This window comes from Choloepus didactylus, chromosome 27, assembly GCF_015220235.1.
Source record: "Choloepus didactylus isolate mChoDid1 chromosome 27, mChoDid1.pri, whole genome shotgun sequence".
Classification (NCBI taxonomy): domain Eukaryota; kingdom Metazoa; phylum Chordata; class Mammalia; order Pilosa; family Megalonychidae; genus Choloepus; species Choloepus didactylus.
Genome location: NC_051333.1, coordinates 21,891,067 through 21,916,379, shown reverse-complemented (window position 1 = coordinate 21,916,379; position 25,313 = coordinate 21,891,067). Strand labels below are relative to the sequence as shown.

General features: G+C 45.0%; 1 protein-coding gene across 1 annotated transcript in view; it reads left to right on the top strand.

The window, feature by feature from the left end:
- The window catches only part of WDR88 (WD repeat domain 88), a 48,002-nt gene that overhangs the window by 9,084 nt on the left and 13,605 nt on the right, over positions 1-25,313 (top strand). The window contains exons 3-9 of the mRNA XM_037819240.1: positions 7,358-7,446; positions 8,852-8,915; positions 15,549-15,687; positions 17,045-17,174; positions 20,647-20,834; positions 21,907-21,989; positions 23,494-23,562. Coding sequence (XP_037675168.1) covers positions 7,358-7,446; positions 8,852-8,915; positions 15,549-15,687; positions 17,045-17,174; positions 20,647-20,834; positions 21,907-21,989; positions 23,494-23,562 — 762 coding nt within the window. The remainder of the gene's footprint in view (positions 1-7,357; positions 7,447-8,851; positions 8,916-15,548; positions 15,688-17,044; positions 17,175-20,646; positions 20,835-21,906; positions 21,990-23,493; positions 23,563-25,313) is intronic.

The following is a 25,313-nucleotide window of genomic DNA, read 5'->3' as shown; positions in this document are numbered from 1 at the left end:
CCCGCTCTCCACCCCGTCTCCTTCCCCTTCTGCCAGCTCTTCCTGGATCCCCAGCTGTGGCTTTCCCTGTCCCAGCCTCTTTCCCTCTCCCCCTTGTTGATGATTAAGACATTACCCTATATAGATGGCACCTTCTCCCCCTCCCTCCCCTGCAAACTTCCTCCCCCATTTCTGTGCTCCTCCTGTCCCTCCTCCCAACCCCACCCCAAACCAAAACATCCGATTTCATCTTTTAAAAGGCCCTCTTTGCCTCATTACAGGGCATTGTGAATAATTTGCAAAATCTGTAAAAGAATAAAGAAGTTGAAAAAAAATCATTCTTAATCCCACCACCCAATCTCCTTCTAATATATTGGCTCATTTCTTTCCACTCATTAAAAAATATAATGTTGGTAGTTTTTCTCCTATTACAAAGGTAATATGATTTTATTACAGAAAATACACAAAATCACAAAGAAGGGAAAACACTGTCATTCCTCCACCCCAGAGTTAACTGCTATGAAAAAATTTTTTTTTCTTGTATGCTGGTATACGCACACATTTACAAAATTGGAAGCATACAGACATAGTTTGTGTAACCATAATGAACTTGGGGTACAAATATTGTCATATCTTTATTTTTTCAACTGTTTAAAGCCCCTTCCTCCCCATTCATTGAAACTCTGGCCAGTAACCCCCACTTAAATTGTGAGCCCACAGGGGTGGGGTCCCGCTATCAAAGGTCAGGTGAAGGAGCTGTGGTACCTGCCCGTGGTCACTGCCCCTTCCCTCGGCCATCTGCTGTCACCCCTGAATACTGAACCTGCACAGCCCCACAAACATTGGTTCACACTAGGTCCCAGGATGACCCTTTGCTCAGTTCACAATCACATTTGCTCCGTGGAGCAACACACCCACCAAGGGGGCTACAGCCCTAGGTTCTTAGAACCTGCTCTTTCTTCCCAAGCCATTAGGCTCTTGAGCTCAGGCCACCGGCCTAGCCGTCCCCTGGCCCTGCCGAGTTCCTCTTGGGGATCCCCGATGCTCCTTCCTGCTGGGGGGCTTTGATTAGGGCCTGCTGGGTGTACCCAGAGACGACTCCATTGCTTCAGGTCTCGGAGCAGGAGTCGGGGGTCTCTGTGTGTGCAGAGAAGAGTCCACCTGGCTGGCCCGAGGCAGCCGGCTTTACAAAGGCCTGTTCTCAGGGTTGGCCCTTGGCTGGCATCTAGGAACTCGACGGGTAAATGGTTCCTAATCTGATGTGAGACGTTCCCTAATGATGCAGTTGGCGCACCGTGCCTAGACTGTGTGCAAACTGTGTGGCGTACGCTGGACACCCACATTCCTTCCTGTGCGTGCCAGGCGGGGGGTGCCCACGTGAGAGTCCACATAAAAGTCCTGAACTCTTAGGCTGAGGCACGCTCTCTCTCCTGGTAGACAACACTTCTCCTGTGTTGTTAGAACTTGTTGCTGGAGGACTTGAGCATGTCCTGTGTGGCTCCACGGGGAGAGGACTCTTGGGAGCTCGCTCCTGGTCTCCTCCTGTCTGGCTGTGAACCTACAGAATAGGTTCCGCCAAATTCAATGGGAACTTAAGACCGGAAAACGAAGCCGGTTGCTCCATATGGCAAAATAGTCACAGCTTCTCAGGGAACCTACAGCCGGGAAGCTGGTCCTGGCTGGCTGCAGGACGTTCAGAGTAGCGCTTGGTGCCACCTGCAGGTTACAGGGGAAAATACTGGGGTAAGAACAAGGAAGGCACAGAGCCAAGTTGGAATTTGCAAGATCGTAAACATGTTTCTTTGAAGTTACTGATACGCAGCAGGAGCAGTTCTAGTACAGATTGTTGTGCTTAGGAGTGTGCACGCGTGCCTTAACATGCACCTGCAGGGGGCAGGGGTTGCCTCATTTAGAATTTATGGCTTCTCTGGTTCGTGGCCTCACACTCCAACCCTCAAAAAACCCGCTCTTGCATTCTACCCACCCCTCTTCCGCGAAGATCCCTGAGAGGTAATTGAGGGGCACGTCTGGAGGCAAACTCCACAATATAAAACACATATGCTAATACCTCTACCTGCTAATGTCAAGAGGAAAATTGGTAAAACAGATCCCACGCCCCACTCTGTTGGGTTAAAGGGCAACACTGTCCAACACAGTCCGTCTCTGGTGGAAGTTGGCAGTTGTCCACACACCCAGCAGGCCGTCTGGTTATGAGTTGCAGCTGCTTCAATTGCCCATTTCAGGAATTCATTTCCTTCCGCTTTTTCCGATATTACTTCTATCCTTATTGCTGATGGAGTGGGCATTGGGGTCCTGAAACGTTCGTGTGCTGAGGTTTGTCCACTCCTCGGTGCTCTGTTTATCAGCCTAATTGCTTCCTGTAAATGAGGTGCCCACCCATGCAATGAGTGGAGGGAGGTAACTGCTGGAGCTGTTGCTTCAAAATACCATTTTTCCTCTCTGTTAGGGCAGTGGCCTGGGGCTTGTAGGCAGATGAAAGTGCCAGATAATTTCTCCTTCTTGCGCCCAGTCCTGGAGGTGGTGACCTGTAAAATGGGTGCCTTGTTTGCTGTCAGTGTGTTTGGGTACCCACACATAGAGGAAAGTTTCTCGAGTCCTTGTAGTGTTGAAGCTTGATTTGCTCTTTGACATCCGAAAGGCTGCAGAACACCTGAAGCAGTGTCTACGCAGGTTACTAGGTACTTTTGTTCACCTGAAGGAGAGGAAACGGTCCTCTAGAGTCTATTTGCTGGCGTTGCTCAGCCTGCCCGTAAGCACATCACCATGTTTCAAAGGGAGATACAAACTTTTAGATAATTCCGGTGGTCTTAGGAGTCTTGTGTCCTGATTTACAGTGTAGCCAGTCTGCTTGGCAACCCATCTAACTTTAGCTAAGGTGTCGGCTTCCACATTTCCCAGGGGTTTGCATGAAGTATGGGCTGGAACGTGCCAGATTGTTACTTTGGCATCAGGGGTTTATGCCCTAACCCAGATATTTTCCCACAGGGCTTTACCCCAGATGTCCTTACCAGCTATGATCCACTCCTCCTATTGCCACTGACCCATCCGGAGAGTCAGACCATGATACACAGTCCAGCTGTCCAGTCCCCAGCCCATCCAGACTGTTCATAGCTCAGCCCAGTGCCTACTCTGACGTTCTCATTCATCCATCCATATGGAGTCCGTAGTTATTGGAACTGCTATTGTGCACCCTCAGGAGGGGTTGTCCGCTGCAGGAACCATCAGTATACCAGGCAGTATAAGACAGGGCTCCCACACCCTCTCTTATTGATGCTGCCTTCTCTCTCACTGGCATGGGTGGAGTAGGGGAGCCCGGATTCTCTACATACATAGCTGGCCCCAATAATTTATGCAACTCCTCAGATAGTGGGCTTGAAAGAACTCCATTGTTGTCAATAAGCAATCCATTTGTACAGTGTGCTAGCCACTGCACAGGCACTTTTAGACCAGATGCAAATGTCTTTGCTCCATCCACTTGTTGGCAAAGACGTTTGCACAGTTATTGGCAAAGTCATTGTTACAGGCTCCGTTTGCCTAAGAGCAGGATATACTGCTCACAGTTATTTTTCAATAGGACTATGTCCTTGTTCTGTTCCTTTCCGTAGTTGGGACCAGAATCTGAGTGGTACTCGCTTCCCGTTTTGTTTTGTTTTTTGCCACAGGCCCCACCCAAACCCTTCTGGGAGGCTGACAGCATCCAATTCACAGGCTTGCCCTGCTGTTAAAGTACCTCGAGACTGAATCTGTTTTACAGCTATTTTTCCTTGTTGCAATGCTTGCTCGGCTTCAGTGTCCCCATACCAATGAGCCCCCAGTTTTATTAATTTATATAATGGTCAAATTATCTGAGCCAGGTGCGGTATATAGGGTCTCCAGTAATTTAATAAGCCTGTAAAGGCTCACAATTCCTTACGCTGCAGGGAGTTGGACACATTTGTACTTTATCTGTGACCGCTGCCAGAACGACTTTTGTCTTATGTGTGACCAAACCACCCCTAGGGATTTTATGGACCGCCTGGGCCCCTGGACCTTGGCACCATTGATGGCCCATCCTCGACCCTTTAAGAGACCCTGTAATGGTGGGACTGCCATTTCTAGAACTGTAATCCCATCAGAAGTAAGCCTAATATCGTCAATCTGGTGAAACACAGCAACATTGGGTGGCTTTTCCCGTCTTGCCAGATCAGTTGCCACCATCCCGTGACAGACAGTGGGGCCATGTGAGTACCTTGTTGCAAAACCTGGAAAGTTCACTGCCGCCTTCTCCACAGAGATGCAAATTGATCTTGGCTATCCTCAGCTACCGGGATACTGAAAAAGGTGCGAACCCAGTCTAATACATAATGGAACTCTCCTAACTGGGCTGATAAGCTGTTGAGAAGCATTGCAATATTGGGCACAGTTGCGTGAATGAGAGGAACCACCTTATTTAATTCTCAGTAATCAACTGTCTTTCTCCACTTGCCATGAGGACTATTAAATGATCTCTGTGCTGGTCATATGATCCCCTCTCTGGCCAGTTCCTTTGATGTTTCACTGATTTGAGCATGTCCACCTGGGAGGCGATGTTGTTTGGTATGCGTGACCCTACCGGCTGGAGGCAGGTGCGCTGGGGACCAACGAGCAGCAGCCCTTATAATTGATTTCACTGTGCAGATGTGAAGATGGAGTTCACCAATGGTGGTGGTAAGGTCAGGGTGTTGTAACACACCAACTCCTAATATATGTTGGGGAATGGGAGAAATACATACAATGTACTCTTGGGGGATGAGACCCCCCAATTTGCAATCGTAGGCTAGTCTGCACTACTCGTATGGCTTTTCCTCCAAACTCTTCTGTCATCCTTAGGGATCCCTTAAATCTCCAGGAATTCCCAAAGATGAGTGTGTACCCTTCTCCAATATCATTAAGAGCTTCAACATGCAAACGTTTTTTTGGGGGACCAGTGGATAACTAGCAGGACCTCTGAGCACCTGCTTTTGCCCGTATTTCCAAGCAACTGTGGCCCCACCCGTAGTCTTCAGGGGTAGGGCATATACCCATTCCCTGACACCGGACTTACTTTCCTTGGGGTGGGGGAGTGCTGCAGGAGTGATAACTGGTGGCAGAGATTTAGACGTAGGCAGAGGCTGATATTTTTTCTTCTTAGGCAGCTTTTGCTGGAGTCCTACTAACATAGCGTTAGGTTGTTCATTTTTTTCTATTGGGGTGCCTATGGCAATTGAATCAGCCCATAATTATTTATGGGTCACATGTACAGGCCCCCTCTGCCCCTTTCCTTGCAAGGTTTCTTTGGTTACTTTCCGTACCCTCTTCGACCAAATTCTTTCCATCTCACCCAAGTCTGCTGTTGCCTGTGCCAGCCGGTGGATGGCCTGACCAACTAGGAGGCTTAGAATAGATACTCATGTCCCACACCAGGCTGGAGGTGCAATTTGTAGGATTTTATCCTTCATACCAGCTGTGAACAGCTTGTCATCCATCAGGTCCACAAAGTGTTCACAAATGCTGCATGCTTCATTCCCAATTCTCTGCCTGTATCCTGTGTTCCGATTTGCTGATGCTGCCATTTTGCAAAACACCAGAAATGGATTGGTTTTTATAAAGGGGGTTTACTTGGTTACAAAGTTACAGTCTGAAGGCCATAAAGTGTCAATGACAGGTACCTCCACTGAAGGATGGCCATTGGCATCCGGAAAACCTCTGTTAGCTGGGAAGGCATGTGGCTGGCGTCTGCTTGCTCTCAGGCTGCGTTTCAAAATGGTGTTCTCCAAAATGTTGCTTTTGGGGGCGTTTTGTCCTCTCTTAGCTGCAGCTGTCTCCAAAATGTCACTCTTAGTTGCTCTGGGGTCCTTCTGTCTGTGAACTCCTTTATAGGACTCCAGTGATCCAATTAACACCCACCCTGAATGGGTGGGGTAACACCTCAATGGAAATTATCCAATCAAACGTTTCACTCACAGTTGATTGAGTCACTCTCCATGGAAACACTCAATCAAAGAGTTCCAATCTAATCAACTCTAATAGGTCTGGCCTCACAAGATTGCACCAAAGAACATGGCATTTTCTTGGGGACATAATATAGCCAAACTGACACACCCTGTAATTCTCCCATAGATGACCATCACCTATTGTGGATGGCATATGCCCCTCATTAGGCCACTTTTGCAGCTAAAATGCACCATACTAATAAATTTTGAATGCCATTACGTCTTTGCCATGCCTGGTAAAGACACTGATGAAGAGAGGGATGTGTAGTTATGCTAGCCATTTTTGCCATTTCCTCTCTTGGGGTCATAATACCATCTACCCCTACATCCCGTAATCTCAGTAATCAAGGAGTTATGCTCTCTCAGTCCTTCTGTTTAAACTTTTCTGTTAATTCTACTAATTCTGAGGGAGTATACTATCTCATTACTGTTTGCTTCTGAGCAGGGATCTCTTCCTGAGGGTCATTGAGTTCCCTTGTTGTGTTCATTTATTATAGTTATTAACAGCCTTGCTCGTTTAAACTTTTCTTCAATTTCAATTTCCTCCTCCCATTATCCCTCTTCTGTACTCTTCCAGGGATCCCGCAATTTCGTATTCCAGCCTTCCCTGTGGATAACCACTCATCTTCCTTCCATGCATTTTCACTTTACATGACACTACTTCTAATTGTCTCTCTTGGGTTTGCCCCTTTTTTGCTAATACATCAGCATTGTTGGAACATGCTAACTTAATGTCTTTTCTAGAGTTAAAGCCTCTTCTAATCTCCTTCCCTTAGTTTCTGCTTTTAATTGGGCTTTGGTAGCAAATCTAACTGCCCCTAACAACAGCTACCTGTGGCAGCAATTGCTTCTTTCCCTTGTGATTTCTGTTTGCCCCCAGGTTTCCCTTCAGGATGAATAATGCTCCGTCTGGCATTTTCGGGGCTGAACACTGGGCTGAACTGTTCCAAAAAATGGGCTACCTACCCCCACATCCGGGAAGTGGACCACGCTGGGATTGTCCCCACGGATTCCTACGTTCCTTGGCTTGTTTTGTTTCCAGTCTCCTGGCTGGCTCGCCAATTTTCTGGCTAATAAAATATAGACTAGGTTCTGCCCAAGTTCGGTGGGCATCAAGACTGAAAAAACAAAGCAGGCCGCTCCATATAGCAAAATAAGAACAGTTTATTAGGGACCTTACAAACCAGGGTGTTGGGCGAGATGTTGGAAAGTCCATTTGCTCTTTTGAGCTGAGCAAGAGTCATAGGGAAATGGGGTTCTCGTACTTTGCCTCTGCAACAAGCTAAGAGCCACTGTTTAACATAGTCCACACCTTCGGCAAGACCACAGTGACCACTCTCTCTCTCTCTCTCTCTTATTTGTTTGAGGATGCTGTCAGTGGAATTATTATTCGGAACTTTGAGCCTGGGCCCATTGCTCCTGTTTTAGAGTGCAGCATCACGGCTGACAGCACAAGGTGACCTTTCCTTTGTCTTACCCAGGTCAGGAAAAGTGAGAGCAAGGAGGCAGCCCTGGTACAGGCAGAGCACTGACAGTTTGTTTTTTGTTTTTGTTTTTTTTAATGCAAATAGATTCCTTTTTCTTTTCCCCCCTGTGAGAACCAAGTAGACACGACAGCACACTATTGTGGCTAATACCCAGACAGTCTGAATTTTTCTCATGAAGTTTCTTTCCATAGTTACACGTGTGGGCTGTCGCAGCTGCAAGGGGTCCTAGCGATTTAGTCCAGGCCCTCATTTCACCGGGGAAATGGAGGCTCAGGGAAGCAGGGGCCCACCACAGTGTCTCATCTGGGAAGGGTCAGTGCTGCCAGGTGGCCCCACACAGAGAAGGGCCTCTGGGGTGGATTTGCTAAAATCCTCTCCCACAGATGTGAGGTGAGCCTTTAAAAGACAAGGGGTTTTGATTGAAAGTGGATTTACTTTTACCCTGTGCAGCAGCTGCAAAAGAAATTTCTTTGAAGACCAGTGTAGAAATTTAAGTTTCATGGGAACTTATTTTATAAATCAACGATAAAATGTATAATTGGCAGCATGCAATATAAGAAGCGTATTTATATCATTTTACTAAAAGCACAGGAAACATTTCAGAATGAAACAGTTGTCTGTTAAACCGTTTTCTGATAAAAAGATAGGACACGTGAGCAGAACAGAGAACGATATTCCCTTAGGATTCAGTAGATGGAGGACAGAAGAAATAACCTCAAACTCTCTAAATGTAAGAACGTATTTGGGTAGCGGAAGGATGAAGGAAGATGACAGCGCCAGAGTACCATTTGTGTTAGCTTCTCTCGGTGTCCAGTGAGTTCTAAGAGGAAAGATCTAACAAACACATGGGTGGGGACCCTGGCTCTGTCCCACCCATCCCTCCAGGCAAGCATCACGTTCACCCCAAGTGGGGTGTCCATCCAGGGTCCAAGGGTCTTCACAGAACAGCACGGGTTTGGGGATGTCTCTGGAGAGTGGAAGCTACCCATGCGATGCCTCCAAGCCAGACCCAGCAGTGCCAGTGGGACTCAGGGCACCGCGTAGCTCTGGGGCCCAGGAGCCTACGAGGGAGGGGTTTTTCCTGGCAGGAGGTGCCACATGGTAGGAGGGCAGGCGGGTGCGGGCAGCATGAGGCTGTCACTCAGGAATGAAGACCACATCCACACTACAGGCGAGATGAGGCCATTGAAAATTATTTTTATTAACTCTATCTGCTAGCATATGTCCTGGGAGCCTCTTTTGGAAGTCTAGGGTATTGTTTGCAATCTCAGTCCTAAATTATAAAAATGTTCTAGGAAGAAAACATCCTCGTAGAAACCCCAGGCATACTTGTCTCTGTTGCTGAGACCCTGTGTTTGTGCATTTTATTTCCAGAGTTATCGCAGCATCCTACGACAAAACAATCAGGGCCTGGGACCTGGAGACAGGAAAATCTCTGGTACGTTCATCCTGCTCTGATGCGGAACTTGGGGGCCAGGGGGTGCCCTGCCAGTAATCTGAACTGGGTCTCGAGAGCCTCAGGCTGGGCGTGTGGTGGGGGAGATGACAAAAGCGTCAGTCTTCGAGGAAAGGAACGTTTTCTCAGGGATCCAAGACGTGGGTGTGAACAGCAGCTTCTGGGAGCCACTGCAGATGATGGAGGGCGGGGATTGGGCAAGCAAAGCCTCTCTGAGTTGGCAGAATGCGGGTTGGATCTTGAAGGATGGGAGAGATTTGGATATGCAGAAGGGGTCGGGGGTGGGGCATAGCCTTCCAGGCGGGGGCGATTGGAGGAGAATCCAAGCATCCTGCTCCTTGGGATGTTTGGATTGGATGGGGCAGGATGTGGGGGCAGAGGCCACAGGAAAAGGCCACATGGCCAAAGCCCGGGGTTTCCAGGACCTTCCTTACCTGTTCTCTCTCCATCTTGGAGGGGATCACCATCCATCCATCCAGATGGGTTGGAGATCCAGGAATCCCCTCCCTCTCTCCCTCTTGTGCCCAAGGGCCCCAGCCCTGTCGGGAGCTGCCTCAGGATCTCCGTCTCCTGCCCCACCTCCCTCCCTCAGCCCCTCCTCTCCCTTTCTCCTGTTTTCTCTCCTTAAAAAACAGCACAACCTTTCTTCTTATGTTGACCTTTGTCAATATGTATTCATTTCAACACGAATTTATTCTATTATTATTTTAATATTCTATTACTATTATTTATTCCAAAAAAATTTTAGAAAGACAATAAGCCAAGTTGAAAAAAATAATTTAAATAACACCCTTAAAACCACCACACAGAGATTTTCATTAACATCTTAGTTTCTTTTTTCCTATACACACGTCTACATATGAAGATATGTGCATATGTTTTTTTATTTTTATTTATTTTTATTATTATTTTTTTTTTGCATATGTTTTGCTAACAAAGACAGTTGTTTGGATGCCGATTTTATCCCCACCAAACAGTAAATTGTGACTGAGGGTACATCTGCGTCATCCTTGGTAGTGGATCAGTGGGATTCCACGGCACAGAGAGACCCCTGGGTTTGCCTGGTTCCCTGTGATAGGGCATTAAGGCTGTTTTCACTTGTCTCTGTTACTAATACTATGATGAGGAAAGTTTGTGTGTATTTTTTATACACATGATCCAGTATTTCTTGAGCTAAATATATAGCTAAACTTCATTGCTAATTTAAAGGCAATGAAAACATGAATCTTAAAAAATTGCCCAGTTGGAATGTAAAATGGTACAGACTGTGGAATACAGTTTGGCAGTTTCTCAGAAAACTAAATATTAATTTGTCCTGTGACCCAGTAATTCCACTACTCGGTATATACCCAGAAGATCTGAAAGCAGGGATGCAAACAGACATTTGCACACCAGTGTTCATAGCGGCATTATTTACAATTGCCAAGAGATGGAAACAATCCAAATGCCCATCAATAGATGAATGGATAAACAAAATGTGGTATATACATACGATGGAATATTATGCAGCGGTAAGAAGAAATGAAGTCCTGAAGCATCTGACAACATAGATGAACTGTGAGGACATAATGCTGAGAGAAATAAGTCAGACACAAAAGGACAGATATTGTATGATCTCACTAATATGAATTAACTAGAATATGTAAACTCAGAGTCTTAAAATGTAGAATATAGAATCCCTAGACATAGACAGAAGTTAGAGAAGGGGGAGTGGTAACCTGGTATGTTCAGAATGTATAATGAGGTTGAACTTAAAATGTTTGGAAATAGATATGGGGTGAAGGTAGCTTGTTAGTGTGAATATAAGGAATAATGCTGTATTGTAGGTGATTTTGGTTGAAAGGGCTTGTTTAGAGTCATACGTCACTGATTCACACTAAAGTTTAAGTAAGTACTTGCATGAACTGGTACAAAAGTACGACACTGGTACAGAGAGTTAATAATAGAGTGCTTTGTGGGAGAAAAATACCTATTGCAAGCTACAGACTGTAATTAACAGTAATGCCTTAAAATTCTTTCATCAACAGTAACTGGTATATCACACCTATACTAAGGGTCAATAATAGGGGGAGATAAGGGATATGGGGTGTTTTGGGTTTTCTTTTCATGTGTCTATCTGATAATTTTCTTTTTGGAGTAATGAAACTAGTATAAAATGAGTGTGATGATGATTGCACAACTAAGTGATGCTATTGTGAAATGTTGATTGTATAATTTGGATGGAATATATAATAAATGAATATATCTCAATAAAATCTGAAAAAAAATCAATGAAAGCATATGGTCAGAATCAAAGGCTATAAGAAGTTTACAATAAAGAGTCTTGTATATGTTGTTATTTATAAAAAAAAAAATTGCCCAGCTTCCCTTCAGAAAGCTGTGCCAAATCGTATCCTACACACTCAATGAGGGCACACCAACTCCCCGTCACCCCACCCCTGCATGTTGGGTATCAGGATTTAAAAAAATTTTATCCAACTTGGTAGGTGAAGATAAATTTCCTGTTCTTGTCTCTAGTTTTTATATATGGGGTGCTTGTCTTTTCCTTCTTTAAAAGTACTTTTATTTGCTACACAAGTAATCCATGCCATTTGCCAACTATGTGGCTGAATTAGGTTTCTAGTCATCTGCTGCTGCTTGACAGATTGTTCCAGAACTTAGCAGCTTAAAACAGTAAACATTTATTATTTCATGCAGTTTCGGACAGTCAGAAATCAGGGAGTAACTTGGTCTGGTGGTTCTGGCTCAGGTCTCACAGGAGGTCACAGTCAGATGGCAGCCGGGGCTACCAGTTCCTGAGACTTTGCTGGGGCTGGAGGTTCCCTTCCAAGATGGCTCCTTCCCTGGCTGTGGGCAGGAGGCCTCAGTGCCTGTCTATGTGGCTGCTCCACCAGGCTGCCTGAGTGTCCTCGGGACATGGCAGTTAACTTCCTCAGAGTGAGGGACCCAAGAGAGAGCAAGGAGGGGGCCATGATGCCTTTTATGACCGGCTGCCACACCATCACTTCCCCCATGTTCTGTTCATGAGAAGCGTTTCACTAAGTCCAACCCATGCTCAAAAGGAAGGGAGGCTGGCCCTGCCACTACGTTGGCGCCCAGGCCTCCACCGATGGCAGCAAAGTTCCCTAGACTGCGGAAATGGCGGTGGGGAGTAGCCAGGCGCTGGAGACCCTGCTTGGGTGTTTAATGCTTGGACTGTCTGAGAGTGAAAACCCAGAGGAAGATAGTTGATGGCAGAACTACTGACAATGAAACCATTGGGATCAGTGACCTTCAATGATGTAGCTATCCACTTTACCAAGGAAGAGTGGGCCATGCTGGACACAAACCAGAGAAAGATGTTCAGAGATGTTATGCTGGAGAATATCAGTCATCTGGTGTTCATGGGGTATCAGGTTGGCATATCAGAAGTGCTTTCACAGTCAGAACAAGGAGAACTGTGGAGAGAAGGATTAACATTTCTCCAAGTACAGAGTCCATGCAGGCAAAATGATCATAAAAAAGAAGAAATGATAACCATGCAACATATCTCTAAGAAGAACACATCTACCAACCAGACAAAGCTGATTTCTCACACTGAAGAGGATCCCCTTGAAAGTAATGATTTGGGAGAATATTTCACTCACTCCACAATGACTAACATGGGAAAGAAACCCAATGTAAACAAACAGTTTCAAAGAGTTCTCAATTATCATTCATTCATTGGTCAAAATAAGAAAATTCAAACTGGCTGTAAGTCATATAACTGTCATCTATGTGGAAAAGTCTTCAGAAGTAGTTCTGGCCTTAGACAACTTGAGAAAATGCACACTGGAGAAGAGCCATATGGCTACCATCTATGTGGGAAAGACTTCACTGGTAGTTCTACCCTCAGACAACATGAAGGAAGTCACACTGTGGTGGATCCATATGTCTGCCATCTATGTGGGAATTCCTTCAGTCAAAGTTTTAACCTTAGGCAACATGAAAGAATTCACAATGTGGAGAAACTATATGCCTGCCACAGATGTGGGAAAGATTTTGCAGATAGTACCACCCTCACACAGTGTGAGAGAACTTATACTAAAGTGAAAGCATATGTCTGCCATGTATGTGGGAAAGACTTCATTCATAGTTCTACTCTCAGAGAGCATGAGAGAACTCACACTGGGGAGAAACCATATGTCTGCAATATGTGTGGGAAATCCTTCATTCGATGTGGTATCCTTAGGCAACATGAAAGAATTCACACTGGAGAGAAACCCAATATCTGCAATATATGTGGGAAATCCTTCAGTCGTTGTGGTACCCTTAGGCAACATGAAAGAATTCACACTGGGGAGAAACCATATGTCTGCTGTATATGTGGGAAATCCTTCAGTCATTGTGGTACCCTTAGGGAACATGAAAGAATTCACACTGGAGAGAAACCCAATATCTGCAACATATGTGGGAAATGCTTCAGTCATTGTGGTAACCTTAGGCAACATGAAAGAATTCACACTGGGGAGAAACCATATGTCTGCAATATATGTGGGAAATCCTTCAGTCAATGTGGTACCCTTAGGCGACATGAAAGAATTCACACTGGAGAGAAACCCAATATTTGCAGTGTATGTGGGAAATCCTTCAGTCGTTGTGGTACCCTTAGGCAACATGAAAGAATTCACACTGCAGAGCAACCACATGTCTGCTATCTATGCGGGAAATCATTCTACATACATAATAAACTTAGGCAACATGAGAAAACTCACACTGGGGAGAAACCATAAGTCAGCCATCCATGTGGGAAATCCTTCCATCTATGTGGAAAACTTGGGCAACATGAGAGAACTCACACTGGTCAAAAAATATATGTCTGCCATCTATGTGGGAAATCCTTCCATTTATGTGGTAAACTTAGGTTAAATGCAAGAACTCACAGTCAGAAGAAACTATATACCGGCTATGTATGTGGGAAATGCTTCACTGATAGACTCAGATGACACAAGGTAATTAATACTGGGGAGAAAACTTTTCTCCCATCAAGGTATGAAAACCTTTAGACATTATTCTGCTATTGGACATCAGAGAACTCATTAAACATGTTTTGCTTATGTAAGAGTCTTTAGCCACAGCCTAACATTTAAAATAAAAGAATTCACACAGGAGTGTAATAAATATCTCTCAATGTAAAAAAAAAAAAAAAAAAAAAAAAGGAAGGGAGGCTGGCCCCAGCTTTTGGAGGGAGGACCGTCAAAGGATTTGTGGGCGTATTTTAAAACTGTCACAGTGGCAACACCATAACCTAAAATATCAGAAAGATCCTCCTTTCCTACATTGGTGAGTCACTCATGGTTCTCATCTTGTGATTTGGTGCCAGCCTCCCCCTGGGGACTGTGAGCTGCCTGAGGAGCTGTGGCTGTAGCGCCTTGACCATGGTGCCAGGCACAGAGTAGATGTTCAATAAACACTCGTGTACCCCAACCAGGCAGGAATAGACGTGCCCCTTACTTGAACCTTGCCACCAGTTCTGCCATGTGCTCTATCTGCCTTCATCTATACTTGGCGTGGTCTCTCTCACGCCCAGAGTCAAAAGAGAAAAGAGAAAACTTTAAAATTTTTCACTAAGGTAATTAATTAAATTCAAACAAATCTAAAAACTTAATTTCTGATTTGCACTGGCTTCATTTCAAATGCTCAATGACCTCATGCAGCTGGTGGCAGCCCTACAGAACATTTCCATCATCACAGAAAGTCCCACTGGACAGCTGGTATAGAGAGAAAACAGCCTTTAATTTTTTTTTTTTATTAGAGTGGTTGTAGGTTTACAGAAAAATCATGCAGAAACTACAGATATCCCCAGATACCCCCTTACACAGCCAGTTTTCCGTTTGTATTAGTGTGGTAACCTTTGTTACAAGTGATAAAGCTATGTTATTAAAATTATATTATTAACTATAGTCCTAGTTTACGTTAGGGTTCACTCTTGGTGTTGTACAGTTCTATATTTTTAAAAAACCTTTTTTTTAATCCTGGTAGCATATACAGAATCATTTCCTATTTTAACCACTTCCAAATATACAATTCAGTGCTGTTAATTACAGTCACAATATTGTGCTTCCATCACCACCTTCCATTATCAAAACTTTTCCATCTCTCCAAGCAGGAACTCTTTACCCCTTAAGCATTGACTCCCCATTCCCCACCGCACCCCCACCCTGGTAACCTTCACTTGAATTTCTGACCCTATGAATTTGCATATTCTAATTATTTCACGCAAGTCAGATTATATGATATTTGTCTTGTTGTGTCTGACTTGTTTCATTCAACTTAGTGTCTTCAAGATTCATCCATGTTGTAGCATGAACCAGAACTTCATTCTTTTTTATGGCTGAGTAATATTCCGTTGTATGGATATACCACGTTTTGTTTATCCCATTCATCTGTTGACAGACACTTGGGTTGCTTCCACCTTTTCACTTTTGTTAATAAGGCTGCTATGAACATCGGTGTGCAAATATCTGTTTGAGTGACTGCGTTCAATTCTTTTGGGTGTATACTAGAAGTGGGATTGCTGGGTCATATGGTAATCCTATACTTAACACTCTGAGGAAACAGACAAAAAACCACCTTTCAATTGTTGTCCCATTTCAGTGGAAGGTCAAGCATAATAACTTCATAGTCTCCTGTAAGTTTTCTCCTGATGGTAAATACGTGGTCTCTGGCTTGGATTTGGATTGCGGAATCTATGTCATGGATGCAGAAAACACCGCCACGGTGGCACACCTTAAAGGTGAGTTGCACAGGGTCCAGCCGCTGGTCTATCTACCACGGTAACAGCCGCTGGGCATCTGACCAATTGTGACTTTTTTAAATGCAATTTTTTTGAGGTATAATCATGTAATATACAGTCATTCAAAGTGTACAATCAGTTGTTCACAGTATCATCACATAATTGTGCTTTCATCACCACAATCAATCTTTGAACATTTTCATTACTCCAAAAAATAAAATAAAAATTAAAATAAAAACGAACATCCAAAGCATCCCCATTGTTCATTCCAATTGTGACTTTTGATTGCTTTGTGTGATGAAACCGTAATGGCATGAGCCTCATCACTGAATCTGGGCACTGATTGGTAAAAGCACAGACAGTTAAGTCCAAGGCTGATTCTTATCCATTACAGCTTTTCCGTTCAATCTTGTTCTTGCACTAAATGGAACATTGTTCTGCTCCAACTTTATGTGGACATTTAAAGTCTAATCTTTTAATGAGTGGAGACTCAGCCTTCTTTGCATATTGTGTACCTGTATTTTGAAAATATAAAATAATACATAATCATTGAATGTCAGTTTCCCAGCTGTGATACTGTACTAATGGTTATGTCAGATGTCACCACTGGGGGAACCTGGGTGACGGGCATGTGGGACGTCTCTGAATTGTCCCTTACAACTGCACTGCACAGGAATCTACAATTATCTCAAAATAAAATTAAAAAAAATGCATAATCACTATAAAAACTTTGGCTAATATGCCTCGTCTCTCCCCAGAGGTGCTTATTATTGACAATATGTTGCTGGATGACCTTCCTAAACTTTGCGTGTGTGTGGTGTGTGTTTGCATGCATGTGCACACACTCGCACACACACACTACTTCCCATATTTTGTGTTTATTTTTATCAACCTGGAACCGTGCTATGGGCAGTGCCCCACAGCTGGCATGTCTCTCTTCCTCACGCTCCGAGTGCTCGCTGCACACCAGGCTTCTCCATGCTCTGTCCCACCTCCAGGCCCTTGCAGATGCTGTTCATTGTGCCGGGAACACGCTTCCTTCCCTGCTTCTCTTGCTAACTCTTTGGTCCCTTCCTGACCCCTGCAGGCTGGGCTGGGTCCTGCTGGCTGGGTGACGTCACACCGTGCCACCACCCTCAGCACCCCATGGGATGCTGTCTGCTCCGGGCTGTCTTTCCCCTCAGGCCGTGCTCCCTGTTCAAAGCCTGGCACCTAGCAGGCCTTCAGGAAATGCTTGTGTGAGTGAAGAGTCCCTTACAGAAACCGCCATTGCATTTCCATCACATCCTTGCTGGGTGGGGGACGAGGGTGAGACTTCCGGGCCATGTGGTGACTAGTGGCTTTCCTTGTGCCTCAGATCATCACAAAAGGCCCATCACTGCGTGCTGCTTTGACCCTGACAGCCAGAAGGTGGCTTCCGTCTCCTCAGACAGGAGCATCAAGATCTGGGACGTGACCTCCCAGGCCACGCTGCTCACCATTGCCAAGTGAGCCGGGGCCCCGGGAGGCTGGGCAGCACCTGCAGCAGGGAGTGGGCGGGAGGCTCCACTCGTGCCTCCTGGACTCAGTGTGCACGCTTCACCTCACACGTCCAGCTGCCAGCCAACGTGCACATAGAGTGGGGACATTATGAGGAAGCCAGAGTCAGGGAAAGGGAAGGAAGCAGGTGAGCCAGGGGGGAAGCCACTAGCTGTGGCCTGGGTGCCAGACTGGTGTCAGATGCATCTGTCTTAATGTGAGCCAGCAATGGAAAATATTGCATGGAGTTCCTCCTCCCATCCCACTCCAAATGTGATTTTCCAGCAGCTCCTTAAAAACGGGAGATCCGATGATCCAGGGCTGCCTTGCAGGTGTATGCCCCCAGATGGGGTGAGACCACAGGCCCCTCCAGCCAGGATCCCAGAACCTGTCTGCACCCTGTCACCCTGCTGGTCCTGCTCAATGGTGTGTCCTGCCGGCCAGGGCCAGCCTTTCCCATGGTGATCTGGCCAGGCGTTCAGAGTGTTTAGGTTCCCATCCTGTGTGTACTTAGGCCTCAGTTTCCCCACCTGAAAGCTGAGCACAATGGCAGTGGCTATCACACGGGGCTGATATGAAGTCTGGAGATAACACATGAGAGTCCTTAGCTGAGGGCCGGACACTCGGTGGGCACTCAGTATGCACTCCCTGTAACTGAGTTATTTCCATGGAAACCTGGATCGGGAGGGGCCATAGGGCACTCCCCCCTCTCCCGCCCTGCACTGCTTCTAAGGACCACTCTGTGGTGGTGGTGCGGGGAGCGGGTGCGGGAGAGGATGACCCAGCTCCAACCATGGGGCAAGCATTGCAATCCACTCCCTTCTGTTTCCCCAACAGTGGCTTAAAGGTAAACAAGAGAAATGTCGACTGGCATTTTTGATTTACCTGAATTTGTGATTTTTCTGGAAAATGCACCTTTTAGCAAGAAAATATAGAGACAAGGAGTCTCAGTGCTGCAGGACAGGGCTGGATTCATGGGTGTGCACTTGGGGAGTCACAGAGGACCCCCGCCCCCCAACACACTCAGAAGGGCCCTGTGCTTCATTTAATGCTCTGCTGTTGATGCCTTGAAATTATTAATCAACAAGGCACCTTGCATTTTAATTTTGCACTGGGCCCAACCAGCAAATTACATAGCTGTTCCTGCTAGAGGATTTCAAAATGTCATAATCCCAACTATTTTGAATCTTGCAAGGAGTAAACATAAGAACTTTGTTATAAATTTTTTTTGCTTCAATTCTCAAGCATTATTTAGAAAATTCAAGAGGAGAAGGGAAGTCTATCATATTTATTCATATTTTGCTTACTGTGTTCCTTATTTCTTGATGTTTCAAGTTCTTCCTTACTTTCTGATGTTCTGTGGTTCTTTGTTTTATAGTTTCCTTTCTGTTTAGAGAACTTCCTTTAGCCATTCTTATAGGGTAGGTCTGTCAGCAACAAATTCTCTTAGTTTTCCTTCCTGTGAAAAATGTCTTGATTTCCCCTTCATTCCTCAAAGCTTTTTTTTTTTTTTTTTTTTTTTTTTTTTGGTGGATATAGAAATCTGGGTTGCCTGTTCTTTTCTTTCAGCACTTGAAATATGTCATATCACTTCCTTACTTCCTTCTGGCCTCCGTGGTTTCTGTTAAGAAATCCTCTGCCCTACGGGTAAGGTGCCATTTCTCTCTTATCACCTTCAAGACTTTTTTTTTTTGTCTTTAGTTTTCAGAAGTCTAATTATGGTATGTCTTGGTGTGGATTTCTTTGGGTTTACCCTGTTTGGGGTTTACCCAGATTCTTGAATCTATGGGTTTATGTCTTTTATAAAATTTGGGAAGATTTCAGCCATCATGTCTTCAAATACTTTTTCAGCCCTACCATCTTTCTCCTCTCCTTCTGGGACTCTGATAGCACAAATGTTAGGTCTTTCATTATAGTCTTACAGGTGCCTGAGACTCAATTTTTTCAGTCTATTTTCTCTCTGTTGTTCAAATTGGGTTTTTTGTATTGTTTTGTCTTCAAGTTCACTGATTCTTTCCTCTATCCCAATCATTTTGCTGTCAAGCCTAACCCTAACCCATTAAATTGTTTTATTTTTGTTATTGTATTTTTCAGCTCTAAAATTTTCATTTGGTTGTTTATATCTTCTGTTTCTCTGCTTAAACTTTCTATTTTTTTTAATTTGTTTGAAGCAAGGTGACAATTGTCCATTGAAACATTTTTATAACAGCTGCTTTAAAATCCTTGTCAGATAATTCTAACATCTATGTCATCTTGGCATTGGCTGTCTTTTCTCATTGGTGTTCTTAGTATGACAAGTGACCTTTAATTATATCCTGTACATTTTTGGTGTTATGAGATTATTTAAATTTTCTAATTTAAGCAGGCTACCTTCCACCCTGCAAGGGAGGAAATCTAGGCTCCCTTTGCTGACGGGGGGTGGGGGGTGGGGCTGTAGTTTTCCCAATGGTGTTTGGCTGGTGTAGGGCTGTTATTGTCTAAAAGTTTTCTGGCTTTCTAGGTATTTTGTGGGAATTTTTTTTTCATCTACACTCATTGGTTTTCTGGGTTCTAGGCTTTTCCAGCAACTAGTCTCAGACATAGAGTCAAAAAGAAAACCCAGGAAACTAACTGCATTTTGTTTGAGTTACCTAGCTGGGCTGTCTTTTCTCCTACTTTCAGAGTCTTCTTACATTTGTTTTATAGATAATGCCCAGGGTTTTTAGCTGTTCTCAGCAGGATGATTAGAGAGAGGTGCATTGACTCCATCTGCTGGAACTATAAACCCAACATAAGCACTATTCTCAAACTTTCATACTAAATAAAATGGAGAACTGGAGTTTATCTGAAACAAGAGCCCCATCCCAGAGAATAGGGAGATTCATGGTCTTAAAACCCAGTTACAGTGTCTGTATTCCAGGGAGGGCTTGTTGTCTGCCTCCAGTATATGCCAGATTGGTCACAGACACCAAGCTCTGGTATTTGGTACATTTTACCAATATAAACACCCTGGGAATTTGACATTTCTTCTCCATTGAACTTGCTCAGTTTGTGCTTTTCCAAGAACTGAAATGGGGTCTAACACTCTGACCTGAACTGTAGAAAACAACTTTTTTCAACCCTTTCTTCAGGTAAAAGTAGCCTGATTTAATGATCCAGGCTACTCATAAATGCTCATTTATATTTATAGGTTCACTGAAAAATTATTTATAATAACAGAAGATGATAATCATGGGGGGAAATACTTGGAGATTCACAAACAAAACAAAAAGCAAGGAAATTCTGATTTTTTTTTCCAGAAAAAAAAAAGAGAAGTCAATTAAAATTGAGACCAAGTAAACCAGAGCTTTATTAATTAAATAAACAACATTAAAATAATAACACTGATGACAGCTGAGGAGAGAGCCCTCAGATCCTCCAGGAGCTAAAGCACTAACATGCTCCCCTCCATCTGTGTTTCAGGGCGCATGACAATTTAATCTCAAACTGCTGCTTTACCTTCAGCGGCCATTTCCTGTGTACAAGCTCCTGGGATAAAACCCTGAAAGTCTGGAACGTCCACACAGGGGAGTTTCGAAACCACGGAGCCTGTGTGACTCTCATGCAGGGCCATGAAGGTTCCGTGAGCTCCTGCCAGTTTTCCAGAGATTGTGAGTAGTTAACACTTGGCAGGTTTCCATCTATGGAAGCTGTGGGAGTGTTGTGGAAGACCCTCATGTTTCATTCATGTGGACTCAGCACAAGACAGAGGGGTGGTTTCCCATAATGCCGCCAATAAGATGGCCAAGAGGGAGAGTCACAGGCATAAGTTTACGAGTGACAGAAACCCAGTTCAGCATGGCTTAAGCAACAAAAGGAATGTATTGCTCCTGTAAAGACTTCAGGCATGACACCCTCCCACACTCTGTCTCTCAGATCAGCTTCCCTCTTGCATTGGCCTCTCCCCTCAAATAGGCAAAGATGGCCTCTGGGGGTCCAGTTAACATGGTCCTAACTGCTGGCAATCCTGGAGACCCACTTTCTGATGGTGCCCTCACAAGACCCAGGGAAGATTCCCATTGGCTCAGCTAGACTCACATGCCTATCTCTGAACCAATCACGTTAGCAGAGCATGAAAGGCTCTGATTGGCCAGGCCTTGGTGACTGGTCCATCCCTAAAGCCAGGGGTGGGAGTCAGTCTTCTGTGAATCAGAGAGACTGAGAGTCAGCAAGGGTGGTTCCCCACAGGAAAATTGGGGAGCTGTTGCCAACTGAAGGGACATGGATGTGCAAAGGGGCAATGACAGGCAGCTGCCAGGAGTAGCTAGCTCCCGTAATGGAGGGATTGCTCCTCATACCCAGGTGCCAAATGTTCTAATACTCCATCCTCAAGAGGAATGGCGCTCATGGGGGAGCCTGGCCAGTACACATATAATTGGGGCCAACCTTGAGAAATGCTAGAGTGTTTCTGAAGAGTTTTCCATCTTCAGAAGCACCCTATGTCTAAGTCAACCTCACACTCCCACTGTGGGGTGCCCTACTAGCTTCCGTCCTCAGCTTTATTGGGTTCAGAGTCACATAATAGGCTGGGGGTTGTAGAGCCACGGCAGGAAGGGATTTCACTGCCCTCAGACTGAGCCATGGCAGTACCTTACAAACTCATCCTCAGCCAGCTTTGGCTTCACCAGGGGCACTTGGATGGGGAACACGGCTCCCCCAAAACTCTTTCACTTTTTGTTGCAGCCTCTTTCCTTGTGTCTGGAGGGCTCGACAAGACTGTGGCTGTTTGGGATGTCGGAGAAGGCTACCGGAAGCTCTCGCTGAAGGTACGAGTGCCAGCATCAGGTAGAGGCTGGGTGTGGTGCTGGGCACCATCGCTTAGTCATCCCACTCTGGGTGCCGGGTGCTGGGTGTTGGGGAGTCAGGCGTGGGTGAGACAGACCTAGATGCTCCCTAATGGAGCTAGATGCTTGCGAGGAAGGACAGACAAGCAGCCAACAAACAAATCACTGACAATGATGAGTGAAACGGAGAAACTACAACAGGGTAACATGATAAAGACAGACTCTGCGACTAATCCACAGTGGGCGGGCAGGGAGGGCTTCCCAGAGAAGGTGGCCTTTGAGCCGAGAACGGGATGGCAAGGTGGCACTGGAGGAGCAAGGATCCTGGGAAAGGGCAATCCAGGCAGTTGGAATGGCAAATGCAAAGTCCTGGCGGTGGGGGTGGGGGGTGGGGGAGAGTGCCAGAGGGACAGATGCCATCATGAGCCCTGCACAGAAAGCTGGGGGGCGGGGGGGGTTCCAAAATGGCAGGGGGTGGGGCTCATCAGAGTGCTTTTGGCTGAAAGTTAGAGGAGACCCCACTCAAAGTGGTTCTATCATAAAGACACAGCAAGAAGCCAGAGGTTGGGCTGTCCCAGGATGGGCTAATTCAGTGCCTCCTGTTCTACATGACCCCCACCCCAAGATTTCTGCAAACTTCCAGTCCTGCAATCTCACGGCACCTCTGGCTCTGAATTCTTGCATCCAAGATTTTGGTCTCTCTGTCCCTCTTGACTCCATGTAGACTGTGATGCCTTGAGCACCACAAAGTTCAGACCCCACCCCACCCCCAGCCCACAGACTTCTCTGAGTTGCCTTCCCCTAGGGTTTGGGGGAGGCAGAGGGAGTTTACATCACAGCAAAGGCAGCAGCTTGAACCAGATGGTGAACCACCCCGCGTCCGAATGTCCTTTGTCCGCCTGTCAGGTGGTTCTGCCTCTCTGTCTTCCATGCTCAAGTTCCTTCCCTCTCCTTTGCAGAGAACCTCACCTTCCCTCCTGCCATACCACGTTGCCTCCCCTTCCACCTCTTTCCAAAAGAATAGTAAAGATGCTAATGCGGAGCCCTGGTGTCATTGAGCATCTTAAGCAGCAGGGACATCTGTCTCCTCTGAGCTTCTTCTCATAACCCCCTATTGGCTTAAGCAGTTACTTGCAGTTGGTTTGCAGTTATTTGCAGTCATGCCGGGGCCTCTGACTGTTATTTCCCGAACCAAGTTTCCTCTGCAGGAGGCGCTCTGGGATCAGCTGAGGAAATAATTCACTTTTCTCCTCCTGCTAAATCCCACACTACTATTTCTTAAAACACAGAACAGTGCCCTGATGTGCACAGATACCGCGCGCCTTTACGCTTTGTGTTCTAGCTTAGATGCTGTGGAGGAAACCGGGGAGGTGTGATTAGTTGCTCCTACTTAAATAGCAGCACTGGACTCCTGACTTTTTATGTTTATGTTGTTGTTGTAAAGGCACTGTCTCCGGGTCCTCGTTACAATTTTATTTTTCTTCAGGGCCATGACGACTGGGTGATGGATGTAGCTATTAGCAGCAATAAGAAATGGATCCTGTCTGCTTCGAAGGTAAACATGGGCAGGCTTTGAGGGACTGAAATTCAGAATCGGTGAAAACAGGAGTGTTATTGCCCAGTAACATTCCCGGGCAGGCCTCAGTCCAGGCCACACCTGGCAGGCGGGTCATCTTCATTCAGGAAGCTCCGTGGGAACGGGGGAGGCAGGTGCTGGGCTCTGCGCAGATGGGGGGCTGCCGGGGGTGTCGGTGTCTGCACCACTGATGCTTGAGCTCGGTGGTAACCGGAACCTCGCCAGGCTGGGAAGGAATGGAGCCCATCAGGCGTCTCGGAGGGGAAGCATCGGTTCATGGACAAGCAGCAGAGACTAATTAAATAATATGTGAGAAAAAAATCAAGATATTTTATAGTGTTTCTTTCTGTCCTCTGATACGGCAATTTATTTTGTCTCTTTGAAAAACTCTTTGTTAGAAATTTACATTTTATAGGCTATAGTATTGTGTATTCTTAAGAAACAAAAAGGTAGAATTTTGAAAAAGAGAACATATGTATAACAGGACTGATTAAGCAGATATTACTCGCATTTAATAAAAAACGACATGTTTCTTTCTGTCCCATAATACAGCAGGATGTTTTTACTCTCTCTGTTTACTTTTCCAAAAATACTTCTCTGAACTGACCTTTAGGACGTCCTTCTTTTCTTTTGTGTAGTGGTAAAAGTGCACAGTGTCAAACATAAAATTCACTTTGACTTGCAGCTCTGCTCTCATTAAACCTGTGTTATATTGGTTCCCGGTGCAGCCTAGTGTGATGACATCAAACATCAAGAAAAGTGTTTCCATACGAATATGTAAGATTTTACTTACTAGCCCCAACAAAATTTTAGCCTTCTAGGAATTAGTTTCCAGCTCCCCAAAATTGTCCATCCACCTTGACGAAGTCCAACATATCTATTTCTTTTGCTGCTTGTGCTTTTGGTGTCATATCTAAGAAACTATTGCCAAACTCAAGGTCACGAAGATTTATACCTATGTTTTCTTCTAAGAGTTTTATAGTTTTGCCTCTTACATTTAGGTCTTTGGTCACTTTGAGTTAATTTTTGTACATGGTATAAGAGTCCAACTGCATTCTTTTGCATGTGGGTATCAAGTTGTCCCAACACCATTTGTTGAAAAGACTTTCTCCCATTTAATTGTCTTGGCACCTGGCCAAAAATCAATTTACTGACTGTAAATGTGAGAGTTTATTTCTGAACTCTCAGATCTATTCCACTGGTCTATTTGTCAGTCCTTATGCCAGTACCATGCTGTTTTGATAACTGTAGCTTTGTAGTATGTTTTAGCATCAGGAAACGTGAATCCTCCAATCATATTTTTTTCAAGAGAGTTTTGGCCATTCTGGGTCCCTTGACTTTCCCTGTGAAGTTTAGCATCAGTTTTTCAATGTTTGGAAGGAAGTCGCTGGGGTTTTGGTAGGGATTTGCTTTGAATCTATATGTCATTGTGGGGAGTGTTGCCACCTTCACAATATTAAGTCTTCCAATCTATGAACGTGCAGTGTCTTTCCATTTATTTAGGCCTTCTTTAAGTCTTGCACTTCTTGTGTTAAAATTATTGCTGAATTCCCTGATTATTCAGTTTATAAATTTACCAAGCTCAGTTTTGAAGATGTAAAGGAAGAATGAATGCTAAAATAGTACTAAACTATGAAATGAGTATGAGCTAGAAAAAAATCCTTATTATGAATTTTCTTTTTTTTTTTTTTTTTTTTTTTAATCATCATTTTATTGAGATATATTCACAT